The 14,458-nt window shown below is 53.6% G+C and overlaps 1 protein-coding gene and 2 non-coding genes across 5 annotated transcripts in view; all 3 read right to left on the reverse strand.

The window, feature by feature from the left end:
* ASPSCR1 (ASPSCR1 tether for SLC2A4, UBX domain containing) overlaps window positions 1-2,967 on the reverse strand; it is a 30,217-nt gene extending 27,250 nt beyond the window's left edge. The window contains exons 1-2 of one of the 3 annotated variants that reach the window (XM_059047049.2): window positions 2,713-2,947; window positions 1,761-1,816 (exon numbers count right to left, since the gene is read on the reverse strand). In XM_059047049.2, the coding sequence (XP_058903032.1) occupies window positions 1,761-1,816; window positions 2,713-2,814 (158 nt within the window). In that variant the 5' untranslated portion in view covers window positions 2,815-2,947. Of the gene's footprint in view, window positions 1-1,760; window positions 1,817-1,947; window positions 2,557-2,712 lie in introns of those variants that run through there. The other 2 variants (XM_067021296.1, XM_067021295.1) reach the window with 2 other exon arrangements.
* Window positions 2,968-12,768: 9,801 nt separating this feature from the next.
* TRNAG-UCC (transfer RNA glycine (anticodon UCC)) lies at window positions 12,769-12,841 on the reverse strand. The gene has a single exon. It is a non-coding gene; the product is annotated as a tRNA-Gly (tRNA).
* A 733-nt stretch (window positions 12,842-13,574) lies between these two features.
* TRNAE-UUC (transfer RNA glutamic acid (anticodon UUC)) lies at window positions 13,575-13,647 on the reverse strand. The gene has a single exon. It is a non-coding gene; the product is annotated as a tRNA-Glu (tRNA).
* Between the last annotated feature and the right edge of the window lie 811 nt (window positions 13,648-14,458).

Here is a 14,458-nt window from a genome sequence, read left to right on the forward strand (position 1 = left end):
GTGTGGGCCTTGGAGGCCTGGACACTGCCTCACCCGTGGGCAGGGAGGGTGGCAGCCAGGTGGCCCTGGAGCCTGAGTGACCCTGGGCCCTCTCCTCCTGACCCCCTTAGCTCCCAGGAACCCTACGGGAAGGAGAACCACCACTGTTAACCCTATAGATCACTTGGGTCTCAGAAAAGCTCCTGCCCACAGCAGAAAATAGTTCTGCCGTGTGGCCTTGATTTTACAAGAGACAGACAGTGGCCAGAATAAATCACCAGGAAAGTGAAAAAGAGAACTTATTTATGCCTCTCAGAAATCAGACTGTGAGTTCTATTTTCAGTGACAGTTTAGGGGGAAAACGACAGCACTAGTGAGTGAATGTGAGCTTTGAATACACACAAAGTGGTCACCCGATGTCATGAATGCCAAGATGCCTTTGGAAACAATGGTTTTCTGAACATGAATAGGGTGCTTAGAAGACTTGGGAAAGAAACAACTTTGATATCCATCTCAACACTGGCTGGAAATTGCCTTATAACAACCTCAACATCAAGTGCGAGACAGGACAGAAGACCTAAGGAAAATCCGAGAAGTGGGGGCTCAGAGCCCTGGAGATGAGAGGAAGGGGTCTCACACAAGTGCACACACATGCGTGTGCAAAACGCTGCCTTCAGTGGCAGTGACAACAGTTTTTAAACAAATTACGCAGTCGGTGGATACAAAGGAGAGAAGAAAAAAATCAATACATGTTGTAACAGTCCAACCAGGCACCACGTGGAGGTCTCAGGCAGGTTCAGGGAGAGCAAAGAAAGGGCACACAGCTCTGTGACAGGATGCCAGGGGACAGCCCAGCACTGGCCCTGGGATTCTCGGTGGCAAGAGGCAGAGATCTGGGATGACGTGAGGGCATCTCCGTTCACACCTCCTCTGCAGAGCCCTACATGAGAGGCAGCACGGGCCAGGTCTAGCAGAGCAGGCTCGCACTCCTTGGGCTCCTCTCTACCCCTGAATGTGAGGACAGCCAAACCGTGAAGGACATGCCGCTGCTAAGATGGGAAGCTCCCCATACGGGATAGAAATCCATACCCACCGGTGCGGGGTTTTGACCCTTTCATTGCCTTAGACCCCACAAGAATCTGGTAAAAGCCCTCTCTTTGGAAAAATGCCTGCACACAAAGACCCATGCACACAACTCCAGGGGCGGTGAGGCCACCAGAACCCACCTACAGTTTGCAGGTTTCTTCCCATTTCTCCATGACCACCTCCTCTTGCCCTCAGAGCTCCACCAGGAACTTACACAACCAAATGCACAAAAGCCCTCTGCAGTGGGTAGAATGGTGGCCCCTAAAGAGATATATCCACATGCTAACACCCAGAACTCATGAATGTGCCTTATTTAGAAACAATGCCTTTGCAGAAGTAATTAAGGATCTTGAGATGAGGTCATCTTGGATTATATGGTAGGCCCTAAATTCAAAGACAAGTAGCCTTATAAGAGACAAAAGAGGAGAGACACAAACACACAGGAAGCAGGGAGGCAGAGACTGGAGGGAGGCGGCCACAAGCCCAGGGACGCCTGGAGCCCCCCAAAGCTGGAAGAGGCAAGACAGGTTCCTCCCCTAGACCTCTGGAGGTAGTGCGGCCCCACCAACACCATCATTAGGGGATTCTAGCCTCCAGAGAGTGAGAGAATAAACCTTGTGGGTTTAAGCCTCAACAGGGCCCTGCGGGAAGGGTGGATGGATTTGGTGTCCGAGGCCCGGCCAAAGCAAACTCACTTCAGGTCGTACTCGTTGGGGTTGAAGTCCTGCCGATGGCACGTGTCCTCCAAGACCTAGGGGTGAGATGAGGGCATGAGCCACTGTATCTGGCCTGGTGGGCCCCGGCGGGGGTAGGCAAGTGCCACTGAGGCAGCCAAGGGTAGAGTCCACCTCTTGGAGAGCCGGTTGGCTCTGTAAGACTAACCTTAATACAAGCCAGGTAATGGACCGTCCACTCAACAGCTCCACACGCCTCACCTGCAAATCCTGCTCTCTCCTCCTCCTCACTGGGCCTGCTTTGTCAACCCAGCTCTGTGGGACCCCACAAACCGGGTCCCCAACAAAACCGTCACCACAGACATCTTCCTACACTCGGGGACCCCCGCCCACAGAGAATAAAGTTCAAACTCCACAGAGAGCCAGCTCGAGTGGGTCCTAGGTGGCCCCCTGGGCGGGAGCCCCAGTCCCTACCCTGCACACACTGAGTTAACATTCATCGTCTCAGCCCCCTGCACCACCGTGTGTGTGCACCGTCCCCTACACATCAGGGCCCAACAAGCATTTCCAACGTAATGCAATCGACGTCCGCCAGCTGCCCGGTGAAGTGCTGCGAGTGACTCAGCACACCCGGCCACAGCACACCGAGCCGAAGGGCGACCCCGGGGTGGGGACAAGTTTCGGGGGCCCTCGGAGGCGGGCTCGGGGCTCCGCGGGCTCGGGTGGGGGGCAGAGGCCGCGACCCCCGCCAGCCCCTGAGTGCGGCACCCCCGGCCCCATGGACCCGGAGCCCGGCGCGGAAGTGAGCGGGCCCGCCGCGCCAGGAGGCCGCTCATTGGCCGTCGCAGACCCCGCCCCGAGGGTCCCGCCCGGCCCCGCCCCCGCGACTCTCGCAGCAACCGCAAGAGCGGCCGGCGCCAAGTCGCCGCCGCCGCGTCCCCGCTTGCCGCCCACAGCCCGCCTGCGGCCGCACCTGCAGTAGCACTGTGCTCGGCGTCACCTTCACCGTGTGGCGCCGCCCGTTCGGGGCCAGCACCGACACCGCAGAGCCCCCGCTGCCCGCCGGAGCCGCCATCTTCCGCTCACGTGACCCACTGCCGCCCGCCCAGCGTCAAACTTTATCCGCAACAGCCGGACGCACAGCCTCGCAGCTTCGGAGGCGGGGCCTCGGGGACGGGGCCAGCGCGCCTCCAGGCTCGCCCCTGCCTGGCCACGCCCCCGGTGCTTTCGCTGGGCCCGCGAGCGCACGCCTGACGTTAGATAGGCGCGGTCACTCCAGCGTGGCCACGTGGCCCTGGTTCTGGGCCGGCGGTGCGGGCAGCGAGTGCGCCGTGGCCTCGGCTCCCTGTCCCCGCCGGCCCGTCCTGGGTCGCACTGCCCCCGCTTCCTGCCCCCTCTGGTCCCGAGGGGTAGGTCAGGCCCGGTACTCCTGCGGAGTGAATGCCTGTCGGCCACGGGATGGTGTCAAGGTCGGGGAGCAGCTGCCAGGAAAGGCCGGCCTGAAACTCCAAACCAGAGAGCAGATTCAATGAAAGTCTGTGACGAGCATTCTGCATGTCCGTGCTCTCACTCTGCCAGCAGCTAAACTCTGTGACAGAACTTGTCCCCCAATTCCACCCGCCCAAGTCAGTGGAAGGGCCGGGAGGAGGGGCGTGTGGGATCCTTCCACCCCTCTGGTGTGGGTGCTGTCACGCCTTCGTGTAGCTGACACATCTGTCTCACAAGCAGCTTCATACTGACAAACGGACGACTGCATGCTTATGCGAGAAAACGGGAAAGCCTCAGGGTAGCCACAGCTCCACGGCCACCCCTCACAGTTTGCCTCATAGTCCAGAGGGCCTGTCTAGCACTCTATGCAACCTCAGTGCCTCACCGAGCCATACACACTGCCTGGTCACCATCGGCCAGTCCCCTCTCCTGAGGCTGGGGAGCACCACAGGACACAGGACAGAGAAGTTTCCTGGCTCAGAGACAGCTTCTGCTGACCTGCCTCACCCCTTCCTACCTGCTCACATGGGTCTCATCATCTATGTGTAGCCGAGCACATGAGGCCTTGGAGCAGACACCTGTGGGGCATTTGTGACCACTGCCTGCAAGCTCTCAAACCCAGCAGCTCTCTTCAGCCCAGCAGGGCCCCACATGCAGTTCTGCGGCAGCGAGGCCCCAGGTTGCCCCCAACCTGGCCTCTTCAGCACTGTGGGGTTTCCTCAGAGCCTCATCTGCACTGGGACAGGCCTTTCGTGCCTGCTCACTTGTTTACTGGCTGTCCCAGGGCAGCCCCGTCTGTCAGGCCCTCCGCTGGCAGGCACGCAGAGCAGAGCCTGGCATGGGGTGGGTGCTCTGCAAACATCTGTGAGAGGAATGACTATCAATGGGGGGACAAACGAATGCACAGTCCCCCCACATGTGCCTTCTCCTCCTGCTACCACTCACCTGGCAGGGGCAGGGTGCCCCAGGCTCAGTGGGGTCTGTGTCCTGGCACTGGCACTAGGAGGTGGGAGAGGCAGAGCAGACCCGCCTCCCTTAGTGGCCTGGCTGGGCCAGACCTGGTGAAGACCAAGCAGGATAGACCAGGCCCCGTGAAGCTCCCATGAAGCAAGCCCCAGAGCCGACCCCTGGATTCTGGACCTCAGCTTAAGAAGCCTCCAGAGGCTGGAAATGCCCAGCAGAGGCTCCCCCAGTACAGGGGATTATTTCAGGCTGGACGCAAAAATTCCAGGTTAACACACCAGCTCCACACCACAGCAGGAAGGACCCTTACCTGCCCCATGGCAAGTTTGCCATAGATTAGGACCCACACACCTGGCCCTCCATTTGCTCTGTGGGGAGGCTGCCTCCTTTTGTTTACCTTCCTCAGTTCCTCACTGCAACTTGGCACCTATCCTCAAGGCCCCATTACCTCCTGCGGGTGGTCCAGGCACAGCCTTAAGGGCGTGATCACAGCAGAGGTCACAGAGTTGACTGTAGGGTCAAAGATCATCTAGAGGGACTTCCCTGGTGGCCCAGTGGTAAAGAATCCGCCTTACAGTGCAGGGGATGCGGGTTCGATCCCTGGTCAGGGAACTAAGATCCCACATGCTGCGGGGCAACTAATTCTGCATGCCCCAACGACTGAGCTCACGAGCCTCAACTAGAGCCCATGCGCTCTGGAGCCCTCACACCACAACTAGAGAAGAGAAAACCTGAACACCACAACTAGAGAGAAACCCGTGTGCTGCAGTGAAAGATCCCACGTGCTGCAACTAAGACCCAATGCAGCCCAAAAATAAATAAATAAATAATTAAATCATAAATCTTTAGGAAAAAAAAAAAATCATCTCTGGGAGGCATTCAAGGCCCCAAAGGGGAGCCTTTTCTTCGTGCTCACAGTTCAGTCTCTCTCTGCAGCTCATATTTTTCTTTCCAAATTTGCCGTTTTAAAAAATGACAGATCTGGGGCTTCCCTAGTGGCACAGTGGTTGGGAGTCTGCCTGCCGACGCAGGGGACACGGGCTCGTGCCCCGGTCCAGGAAGATCCCACATGCCGCGGAGCAGCTGGGCCCATGAGTCATGGCTGCTGAGCCTGCGCATCCGGAGCCTGTGCTCCGCAACAGGAGAGGCCACAACAGTGAGAGGCCCGCGTACCGCAAAAATAAATAAATAAATAAATAAAAGAAAGACAGATCTGTACATTAACTTTCACAGCAGCTTTATCTAATAGTCAAAAGCTGGAATGAACCCGGATGGCCTTCAACACGTTGAGCAGTTAAACAATGTGGCACATCCACACATGGAACACTGCTCAGAAATCAAGAGAATGAACTACTGACACCGCAGCCTGGGTGAGTCTCCAGGGAAACATGCTGAGTGAAAAGAGCTGGTCCCCGAAGACTGCATACTGTACCATTCCATTTATATAGCATTATGGAAATGACAGCATTTGCCTTTTCTCTCTGCATTAATATATGTATTTATATTTGAAAGTAAGCTGATGACATCCAGGCACTTTCCCCTCAAATAATGCGGCAGCTCCTCCTAAGAACCAGGACCTTCTCCTTTTTAATCACAACCCATCACCACCCCCAACAACCATGGCTACATAGCCTGCTTTAGACTTTCCCTTGTTGTCCCCAAATGGTCCTTTATAGCTGATTGTCACATTGCATTTGGTTGTTGGGTCTGTTTACACTCCTTTAATCTACCACAGTCCTGGGAATTCGCTGGCGGTCCAGTAGTTAGGACTCTGCACTTCCGCTGCTGAGGGCATGGGTTCGATTCCTGGTTGGGGAACTAAGATCCTGCAAGCTGTGTGGTGAGGCCAGAAAAAAAAAAAAAAAAAAAACCCTACCACAGTCCCTCTATTTTTTGTTTCGTTTTAATTTTTCATGACATTTGCATTTTTTAGAGCCCAAGGCTGGATCTGCCTGATCTTTTCCTGGAGTTAAACATTCAGCGCAGTGAGGCAACATAGATGACAGCCCCTCAGGAGGTGCAGGATATCAGTTTGTCCCATTAGTGGGGACGTGCAGACTGAACCTCCATGTTCCAGGTCCCGTGTAGACTGAATAAGCTATGTGTGGGGTAATTCTTTTTTTTTTTTTTTTTTTTTTTTTTTGCGGTATGCGGGCCTCTCACTATTGTGGCCTCTCCCATTGTGGAGCACAGGCTCCGGACGCGCAGGCCTAGTGGCCATGGCTCACGGGCTTAGTTGCTCCGCGGCATGTGGGATCTTCCCGGACCAGGGCACGAACCCGTGTCTCCTGCATCGGCAGGCGGATTCTCAACCGCTGCGCCACCAGGGAAGCCCAAGGGGGGGGGGTAATTCTTTGAGAGCACAAATATGATGTTTAGCATCAGTTGACGGTCCTTGCCCGAATCCATCATTACATTTATGGTGCAAAATCACAACCTTCCAACTTTATCATTCCCTCTACATTTAATAGGCATTTTTTGGTCAAGAATTTTTTTAAATTCCTAAATATGAATATGAACTCATGGATTCTTTTTCTTCATTCAGTTATTTTTTTGATGCTCAAATTTGATCCAAATTTGGCCAGTGAGACACACACCCCTTTAAGCTGGCTCCTGTGCTCCCTTGGGTGGGGGGGCAGTGACTTTTTATTTTCATATTATTTCAAACGTAGAAGTTGCCAGAACAGTAAAAGGAACTCCTGCATACCTCTTAGACAGACTCTCCAGTTGTTTACATGTCGCCCATTTGCTTCATCATTATTATCTCTCTCTCTCTCTCCATATATATGTATATATGTTCTGAACCATCTGAGAGTAAGTGGAGACATTGTACACCTCTGCCACTAAATAATTCAGTGTGTGTTTCTCAAGAGCAAGGCCACTCTCTTACTTCACCACCGAACTGTGATACAACACTGGGAGATCTGTCATTGATACCACACTCTGAGCTACTCTACAGTCACCTGTAGCACTCACATCTTTCCTGCATCTTTTCGATGTTTGTGTTGTTCTCTGAGTAATTCACTACTTCAGCCACAAGAAAGTATTTTAGGCTCACCCAGGATGTCCCTGCCCCAGCCCTGAATGCCATTTCTCAGGGAAGCCCTAGGCCCTTTTTGAGGGGAATGAGATTTAGAAACCGAGGTCTGGAGCCGAGCATGTTCATTGTTACTGGTGTGCCTCTGCCTTGTAGGCCCTCTCGGGGGACAGAACTAGCATCCTGAATTCACCACCCCTCAGTCGTCTTCTTCTTCCCTCCTTCCATATTTATATTTGGTTGAATTGTATGAAATTGCCAATATTCAACCATTTTCAATCTACAAAAAAAGGCACAACCAAATATCACCTTATCCACAGTGAGAACCCTTGTTTTCAGCAGCATCAATATATTTATTAATTTGCTCTGTTCCAAAATACCTTTCAGGGACTTCCCTGTTGGTCCAGTGGTTAAGACTCCGCACTCCCAATAGAAGGGGCCTGGGTTTGATCCCTGGTCAGGGAACTAGCTCCCGCAGGCATGCTGCAACTAAAAGATCCCACATGCTGCAACTAAGACCCAGCACAGCCAAATAAATAAATATTTAAACAACAACAACCCTCCAAATAGCTTTGGAATTACTACAACAATCCTGCTAGTAACCAGACCTACTAAGGAAATCTCAAGATTCCTTTGTAGTTATTTTTGTCCTCAGAATATATCGCACAAAGGAAATACAGAGTTTTGTGTTCAAAATTATTTAAATTAATTCTTTTTTTTTCTGTGTGGTTATGTTAATTGGATACACATGTTCATTTATTACTGAATTTTAGGGTCTTTTTCACTCTTTTTTGATTTAATATTATATTTTGATTATGCAAAATATTTATTTATTATTTGATTTGAATATTATCTGATTCAAGAGTTATAAGTATAAAACGACACATAGCCAGAAAAGGGTCCTCCTTCTTCATCCACTCCCACTCACCCCCATAAGAACTAATCTTCTGGTTCTTGGGTAGCTTTCCTGTCTCTTTGCAAAGATGAGCACACACGTGTATCAGAGGCTAAGTGGACACAGATGCGGATTCTTCCTCTCCTTCCTTCTTACACAGCAGGTGACACAGAACATACCCTCATTTGTTCTTTTCTCTGCAGCCTACATGACCCACTCTGGGACCACGTCTAACTCCGCTCCCCTCCACAGTGCAGTACATCCAGAGCACAAAGTCCTGGACGTCATATAGGCTGTCACAGCATCCAGGCAGCCTAGGGAGTGGTTAGGGCATGGGGTCCAGGCTCCCCTACCTGCACCAAGCAGAGCTTTGACACCTCTTGGCTGCCTGGGCCTCTGTTCTGCATCTGTAAAACTCGACCCAGGGAGGTGTAGGTCAGCGCAGGTGAGCCAGACAGAACATCACAGGCATCAGTTCCCCCCAGTAGCTATGGGAAGCCCTGAGCCCAGTCAGAAGGTGAGGCTGGGGTCCTCACTCCAGGCTGCACAGAATCCTTTCAAGGTTGGCCTGGGTCCCACCTGAATGCTGGGGTGGGGTGCCCCTGGTGGGACCAAGGCTGTATTTTCCAAAGAAACAATGTCCCAAACTGTGGTTCTATTAGGACTTCAGTTCATAGGTTAAAGTTAAAAAGCCCATGGCTGGGCTGACCTGGGAACCGAAGCGCCTCGAACCTGTCTCTTTGGGAAAGTTGCGGCTCGTTCTCAGAGCAAGTGGCTTCTGAGGCTCTTCTGAGCTGGGCCCACGGAGGCACAGCCCTACTCCACGCTGTGCTTACGGTCCAGCCGAATGCATTTTAAAAAATGTATGTAAAGATATATATAATTGTGGTAAAATTGCAGTTTAAATTTAATCAGCTTAAAATAGATATTTTTTAAAATAAATTTATTTATTTATTTTTGGCTGCGTTGGGTCTTCGTTGCTTCGTGCACACTTTCTCTAGTTGCGGCGAGCAGCGGCTACTCTTCCTTGTGGTGCGCGGGCTTCTCATTGCGGTGGCTTCTCTTGTTGTGGAGCACGGGCTCTAGAGAGCAGCCTCAGTAGTTGTGGCGCACGGGTTCAGTTGCTCCACGGCATGTGGGATGTTCCTGGACCAGGCTTGAACCTGTGTCCCCTGCATTGGCAGGCGGATCTTAATCACTGTGCCAGCAGGGAAGTCCCTTAAAAATCTACTTTCCAGCATAGATCCTTTGGGAGTTTATCTGTATTATCAACAAGGCAGTGGCTTTCCATTGCCAAAGAAAAAAATGTAACTTCCGGGTGGCTGCCTGCTGCTCCCTCTTACCACTCTCCACTCACAGCCTCACTCAGCCCGTTCCCCAAGCCTTTCCTCGGCTCCCTCATGTCATGAGGGCTATGCCCACGTGTCACCTGCTGGGGGGCTTCCCTGACCGCATCCCGCCTGCCACCCTCTGCCTGGTTTTCTCGTTTTCTCTCCCCTCCTGACATCACATTGTGGAGCCCCTTGGGCAGCTGTTTTCCATCATCTGCCCCCTCACCCGCAGCAGACAAGTCTGGGCCAGGGCTCCGGTGAGTGAGTGTGAGATCGTCAGGGACCCTTCCCCCGTGCATGGAGCTGCCCTACGTCTGGTCTCAGTCGGTGGCCTCCAGGCAGGGCAGACACCTGGACAGGTAAGAACCTCGGCTCGTTCTCACACATGCAAGAGAGAGCACTCTATCGATTTCACGAAATGAGCTGCGTTTCTACGTTGCCACCTGACCCGCTGGCAGAATAATCAATGCCCTTGACTCAGGAGCTTTCTGGGCCCTCAGCGTTCTCCTCTGGGAAATGGATCCTGACTCCTAGGTGGAGGGTGGTGGTGCTTCTGCAAGATGGTATAAAGAAAGTGCTCAGCAAACTCCCCACAGCCCTCTAACTAGTTCTGTAAGCAGACACACTGGGGTCTGGAGAGGTCGGGGAAGGCCACCTTCCTGCTCCTCCTCACCTCGTCTTCCTCCCTCCCAGGCAGCGGCTTGACAGCTGTTCCCAGGCTCTGCTTTGAATTAAAAAGTGGTGTGGCCCTTTAAGAAAAGCATCCGCCACCCCCGCTGCCCTGCTGCCCCCTTTGAAGTCCCTGGCGCTGAAAGGTTCCCAGTGGCAGATCTGAGGGTTTGTTTCTGCCTCCCCAGAGGCCACGTGCGGATCACAGGGTGGGAGGGAGGGAGGGCCGAAGGTCACAAGGCCGGCCAGGCCTCCCTGGCCTGCAGCCGGTATTGCAGCAAGCACTGAGGACCAGCAGGCTGCATGGATGGGGACCAGGCGGCTGGAGCTCATTAGGGCTCAGCAGAGCCAGCAGCTGGGAGAGCTAAGGAGGAGCTGTCTCCCGCCCTCCCCGTGGGCCTGGGGCAGCCTGACTTCCCCAATGCCCTCTCACCTACACAGTGAGGAGCATGCGCTGGCACTTTGGAGATGTTCTGGTGACACCCCAAGAAGCCCCATCTCCACAGATGTATAGGAAGCCCCTCCCATCCCCATGACCTTCCTCCCCCCAGCTTTGGAATATGGCCGGTTCCAGGTGGACCCAGGTGGATCCTGACACTCCACAGTTAGCTGAGGTCAGCTGTGGTTGGCATCCAGGAGGGTTCTTCAGCCAGGACTCCCCACAAGCCAGGTGTGGCTGTGTGAGGGGGGTGGGCTGGGGCAGGGGCTCTCAGAAGCTGGCTCCCAGGGGTCGAGCCTGGGGCCAGAAGACGCTACTTGTCCTCTGTTCACCAGGCACCGGAGGGTGGGTTTTGCAGCAGAGTGACAGGAGCATCTGGGACTCAGCTTCCTCCCACTCTCACCTGTAAGTAAAGGGGGCTCTGACTCCCACATGCTCCCAGTCCTAGGGTGAGGTGTGTGTGGGTCTCTTCTGCAGGTGACCCCAAGGCTGCTCAGGCCAGGACTGCAAATGGCCACCGATTCCCAGGAGAGGACTTCTTCTGGCATCATGCCTAGGAGCTGTCTATTAAAGCCTGTAACTGACCAGGTGGTCCCAGCCCCACCTTCCCCCACCACTGCACCAGATGGCTCCAATGGACTTTTCTCATCAAGGCCCCAGGATGTGAGGCAAGGGGGGTTCCTGCTGATGAATGGGGGGGCTTGGGGAAACCAAAAGGGTCCAAGCTCTGTAATTGCATGGCCTGAGCTTGAGGCCCCTCCCCCAGCTCAGAGCCTGGCAGTGGGCTCTTGCCTGGCTGTGGAGCAGGGTCTCCATTCAGGGCAAGCCACTGGGGGGAGTGCAGTGGTCTGGCCCACTTCCCTGCCCTCTTGGGCCTCAGAGGCCAGCAGCTGGGATGCAGAGCCGCCCAGGTGGTTGTGTGAGGCGGGGCGGCTGAGGCCCGCAGGCAACAGCTGGGCCCCAGACGGCAGGCAGCAGCTGCAGCACAGAACAGCCTTGTGCTCTTGGAGTCCTGGGCTCAGGGCCCTCGGGGATCCGCAGGAGGGAGCTGGCTGTGTGATATGAGGCTGTCCTAAGTCGAGGCAAGGGCACTGGGTCTGGAGCTCCTGGACATCCTGAGGACCTGAAGGCCCAGTCCCAGGTGGGATCCCCTGCACCACTGACTGTCCCCACCATACCTTCCTCCCCAGGGCCTGCCTGCCAGCCTGGGCCCCAAGCCTGCCTCAACTCGGGCCCTAGCTCTTGTTTCCTGAAATGTGCCATCTCTGATGCCCCCTTCCCAGGAATTGGGCACATGTCCATGTATGGACCACAAGTCTCATTGGCCCCCTCTGTGCTCCCTCCCCTATATCTTCCTCCCCAAGGGACCATCCCCTGAACCCCCATCCTATACCTGGGGATGCCCCTCCGAAATAGGCCGAGGCCCCACTCTGGGCTCTCATTTTCCCAGGCCTCCTTGCACCTGGACATGCATGAGATCTAAGCTTGACCAGAAGCACCTGCAGCCTACCTGAATGGGAGCCAGGAAGCCAAGAAGCAGGAATGATATAGAACCCACCCTGGACATGGCAATGGGGGGGGGGGGGCTGGTAAGCAGAAGGATGGGTCCCATGTCCAGCATATGTGGTGTCCGTGGCCCATGGGACCACTGCAACAAGGCAGTTTGGGACATTGTTCCTGTTTCTCCTCCTCAAGCTTGAATGTTGACCTTCCAGACATTCCACGAGCCCCCTGTGCCCAGGACCTCAGTCTACCTTGGTCCCTGAAGGATGGCCAGCATCCACCAGGGAGCAATAACTATCAAACAAGTCCTGCCTCATTTCATGCTCTCATGACCCTGGAAGGCAGATACTATTCTCGTCTCCACCTTACACATAACAAGCCTGAGGTTCAGAGAGCCAGCTGCAGGCCCAGCAGCAGCAGAACCACGCCCTGAATGCAGAGATAGGCTCTCAGCCCCGCAGCTACATCCCTCAGTGTGTAGGCCCCATAGACATCTGTCTAATGAGTGAATGGAGGCATGCACATCCCATGTCCCAGCAGAATCTCCAGGGTGGGACCAGCCCACCATGTTCATTCACCTGCCCCGCATCCCTGCCAGTCACCTGGTGCCTCAGGCCCAGCCTGCTGACCATTATTGCTTAGACCCATTGGTGTTTGGGGTTTGTTGTTTTTTTTGACACACCATGTGGCATGTGGGATCTTAGCTCCCTGAGCAGGGATCGAACCTGCACCCCCTGCATTGGAAGTGCATTGTCTTAACCACTGGACCACCAGGGAAGTCCCTTGGGGTTTTTTAGGTAAAATTCATAACATAAAACCACTTCAAGGTGTACAATTCCATGGCATTTAGTACATTCACAATGTTATGCAACCATCAACATGGTCAATTTCAGAACATTTTTGTCACCCCAAAAAGAAACCCTGTACCCATTAGCAGTCACTCCCTGTTCCTCCCTGTCCCCTGGCAACCAAAAGTCTGCTTTTCTATCTCTATAGATTTGCCTATTCTGCATATTTCATGTAAATGGAATCATAAGATATGTGGCCTTTTGTTTCTGGCTTATTTCACTTACCTTAATGTTTTTAAGGTTCGTCTGTGTCATAGCATGTGTCAGTACTTTGTTCCTTTTTATGGCTAAATAATAGTCCATTGTATGAATGGACCACATTTTATTTACCCATTTTATTCATTATGGACGTTTGGGTTGTTTCCCCCTTTTGGCTATAGTGAGTACTGCTGCTGTGAACGTTGATGGTCAAGTTTTTGTCTGAACACCTGCTTTCATCTCTTTTGGGATTATACCTAGGAGTGGAATTGCTGAGTCATGTGATAATTATACATGTAATTTATTGAGCAGCCACCAAACTGTTTCCATAGTGGCTGTACCATTTTATGTTCCTGCCAGCAATGCACGGGCTCCGGTTTCTCCACATCCTCACCAATGCTTGCTGTTTTCCATTTGTTTTTGTTTTTGTTTTTGGCCACACCACATGGCTTGCAGGATCTTAGTTCCCTGACCAGGGATTGAACCTGGGCCCTCAGCAGTGAAAGTGCCGAGTCCTAACCACTGGACCACCAGGGAATTCACTGTTTTCCATGTTTTTGATCACAGCCATCCTAGTGGATGTGAGGTGTTATCTGAACTGCTGCTGTTCAACCAGGGTCCCCTTCCTCCCATGTGTCAAGGCCACAGTGGCCTCTGGGTTGAGTGCAGGCAGCCTGGAAGCAGAGGCCCGGAGCTGAGCTGAGTGGCTCCCAGAACCTGCTGTCCTAGGAACCCCCTCCCAGATTTTGGGAGCTGAAAACTCTGAGATGGGGGAGTCTGAAGTGCAGAAGGTAAAGCTGGCCCTTGAGGGGAGGGAGCCCAAGGACAGAGCCAGTCTGTCTGAGTCAAGAGGAGGGTGCAGTATGAACAGCCAAGGAAGGCTCTCTCAGGGGCTGTCACCAACAAGAGTCTGAGTTGGGGGTCTAAAGCTTAAAGGAGAGGGTGTGGGGAAGGCAGAGACACAGAAGAACAGGGAAGTTCTGGGGAAGACTCTTCACTTCTGCTAGTAGCGTTGAATAAATCAAACGAATTCATCTCGGTCAAAGTGCAGGCTAAATCTCATTACAGCAATACTAGGGAGTCCAACATGCATGCTCCCGCCTCCCACCGGAATTTCATTGGCAATTGTAACTGCCATTCCCACAGCACCGAGCACTTTCATGCATGGGCTCCCGTAATCCCACAACAGCCCTCTGATGGAGGTACGGTCATTGCCCTGCTTTAAAGAAGAGGAAACAGAGGCACACAGAGAGGTCACGGGCCTTGCCCAGGATCTCCTGCCAGGAAATGCCTCAGAGCCAGGTCCGTGTTAAGTACAACCCTATGCAGTCTTGCCATCCGGCTGGAA

This window comes from Kogia breviceps, chromosome 19 (genome assembly GCF_026419965.1).
Source record: "Kogia breviceps isolate mKogBre1 chromosome 19, mKogBre1 haplotype 1, whole genome shotgun sequence".
In the NCBI taxonomy this organism is placed as follows: domain Eukaryota; kingdom Metazoa; phylum Chordata; class Mammalia; order Artiodactyla; family Physeteridae; genus Kogia; species Kogia breviceps.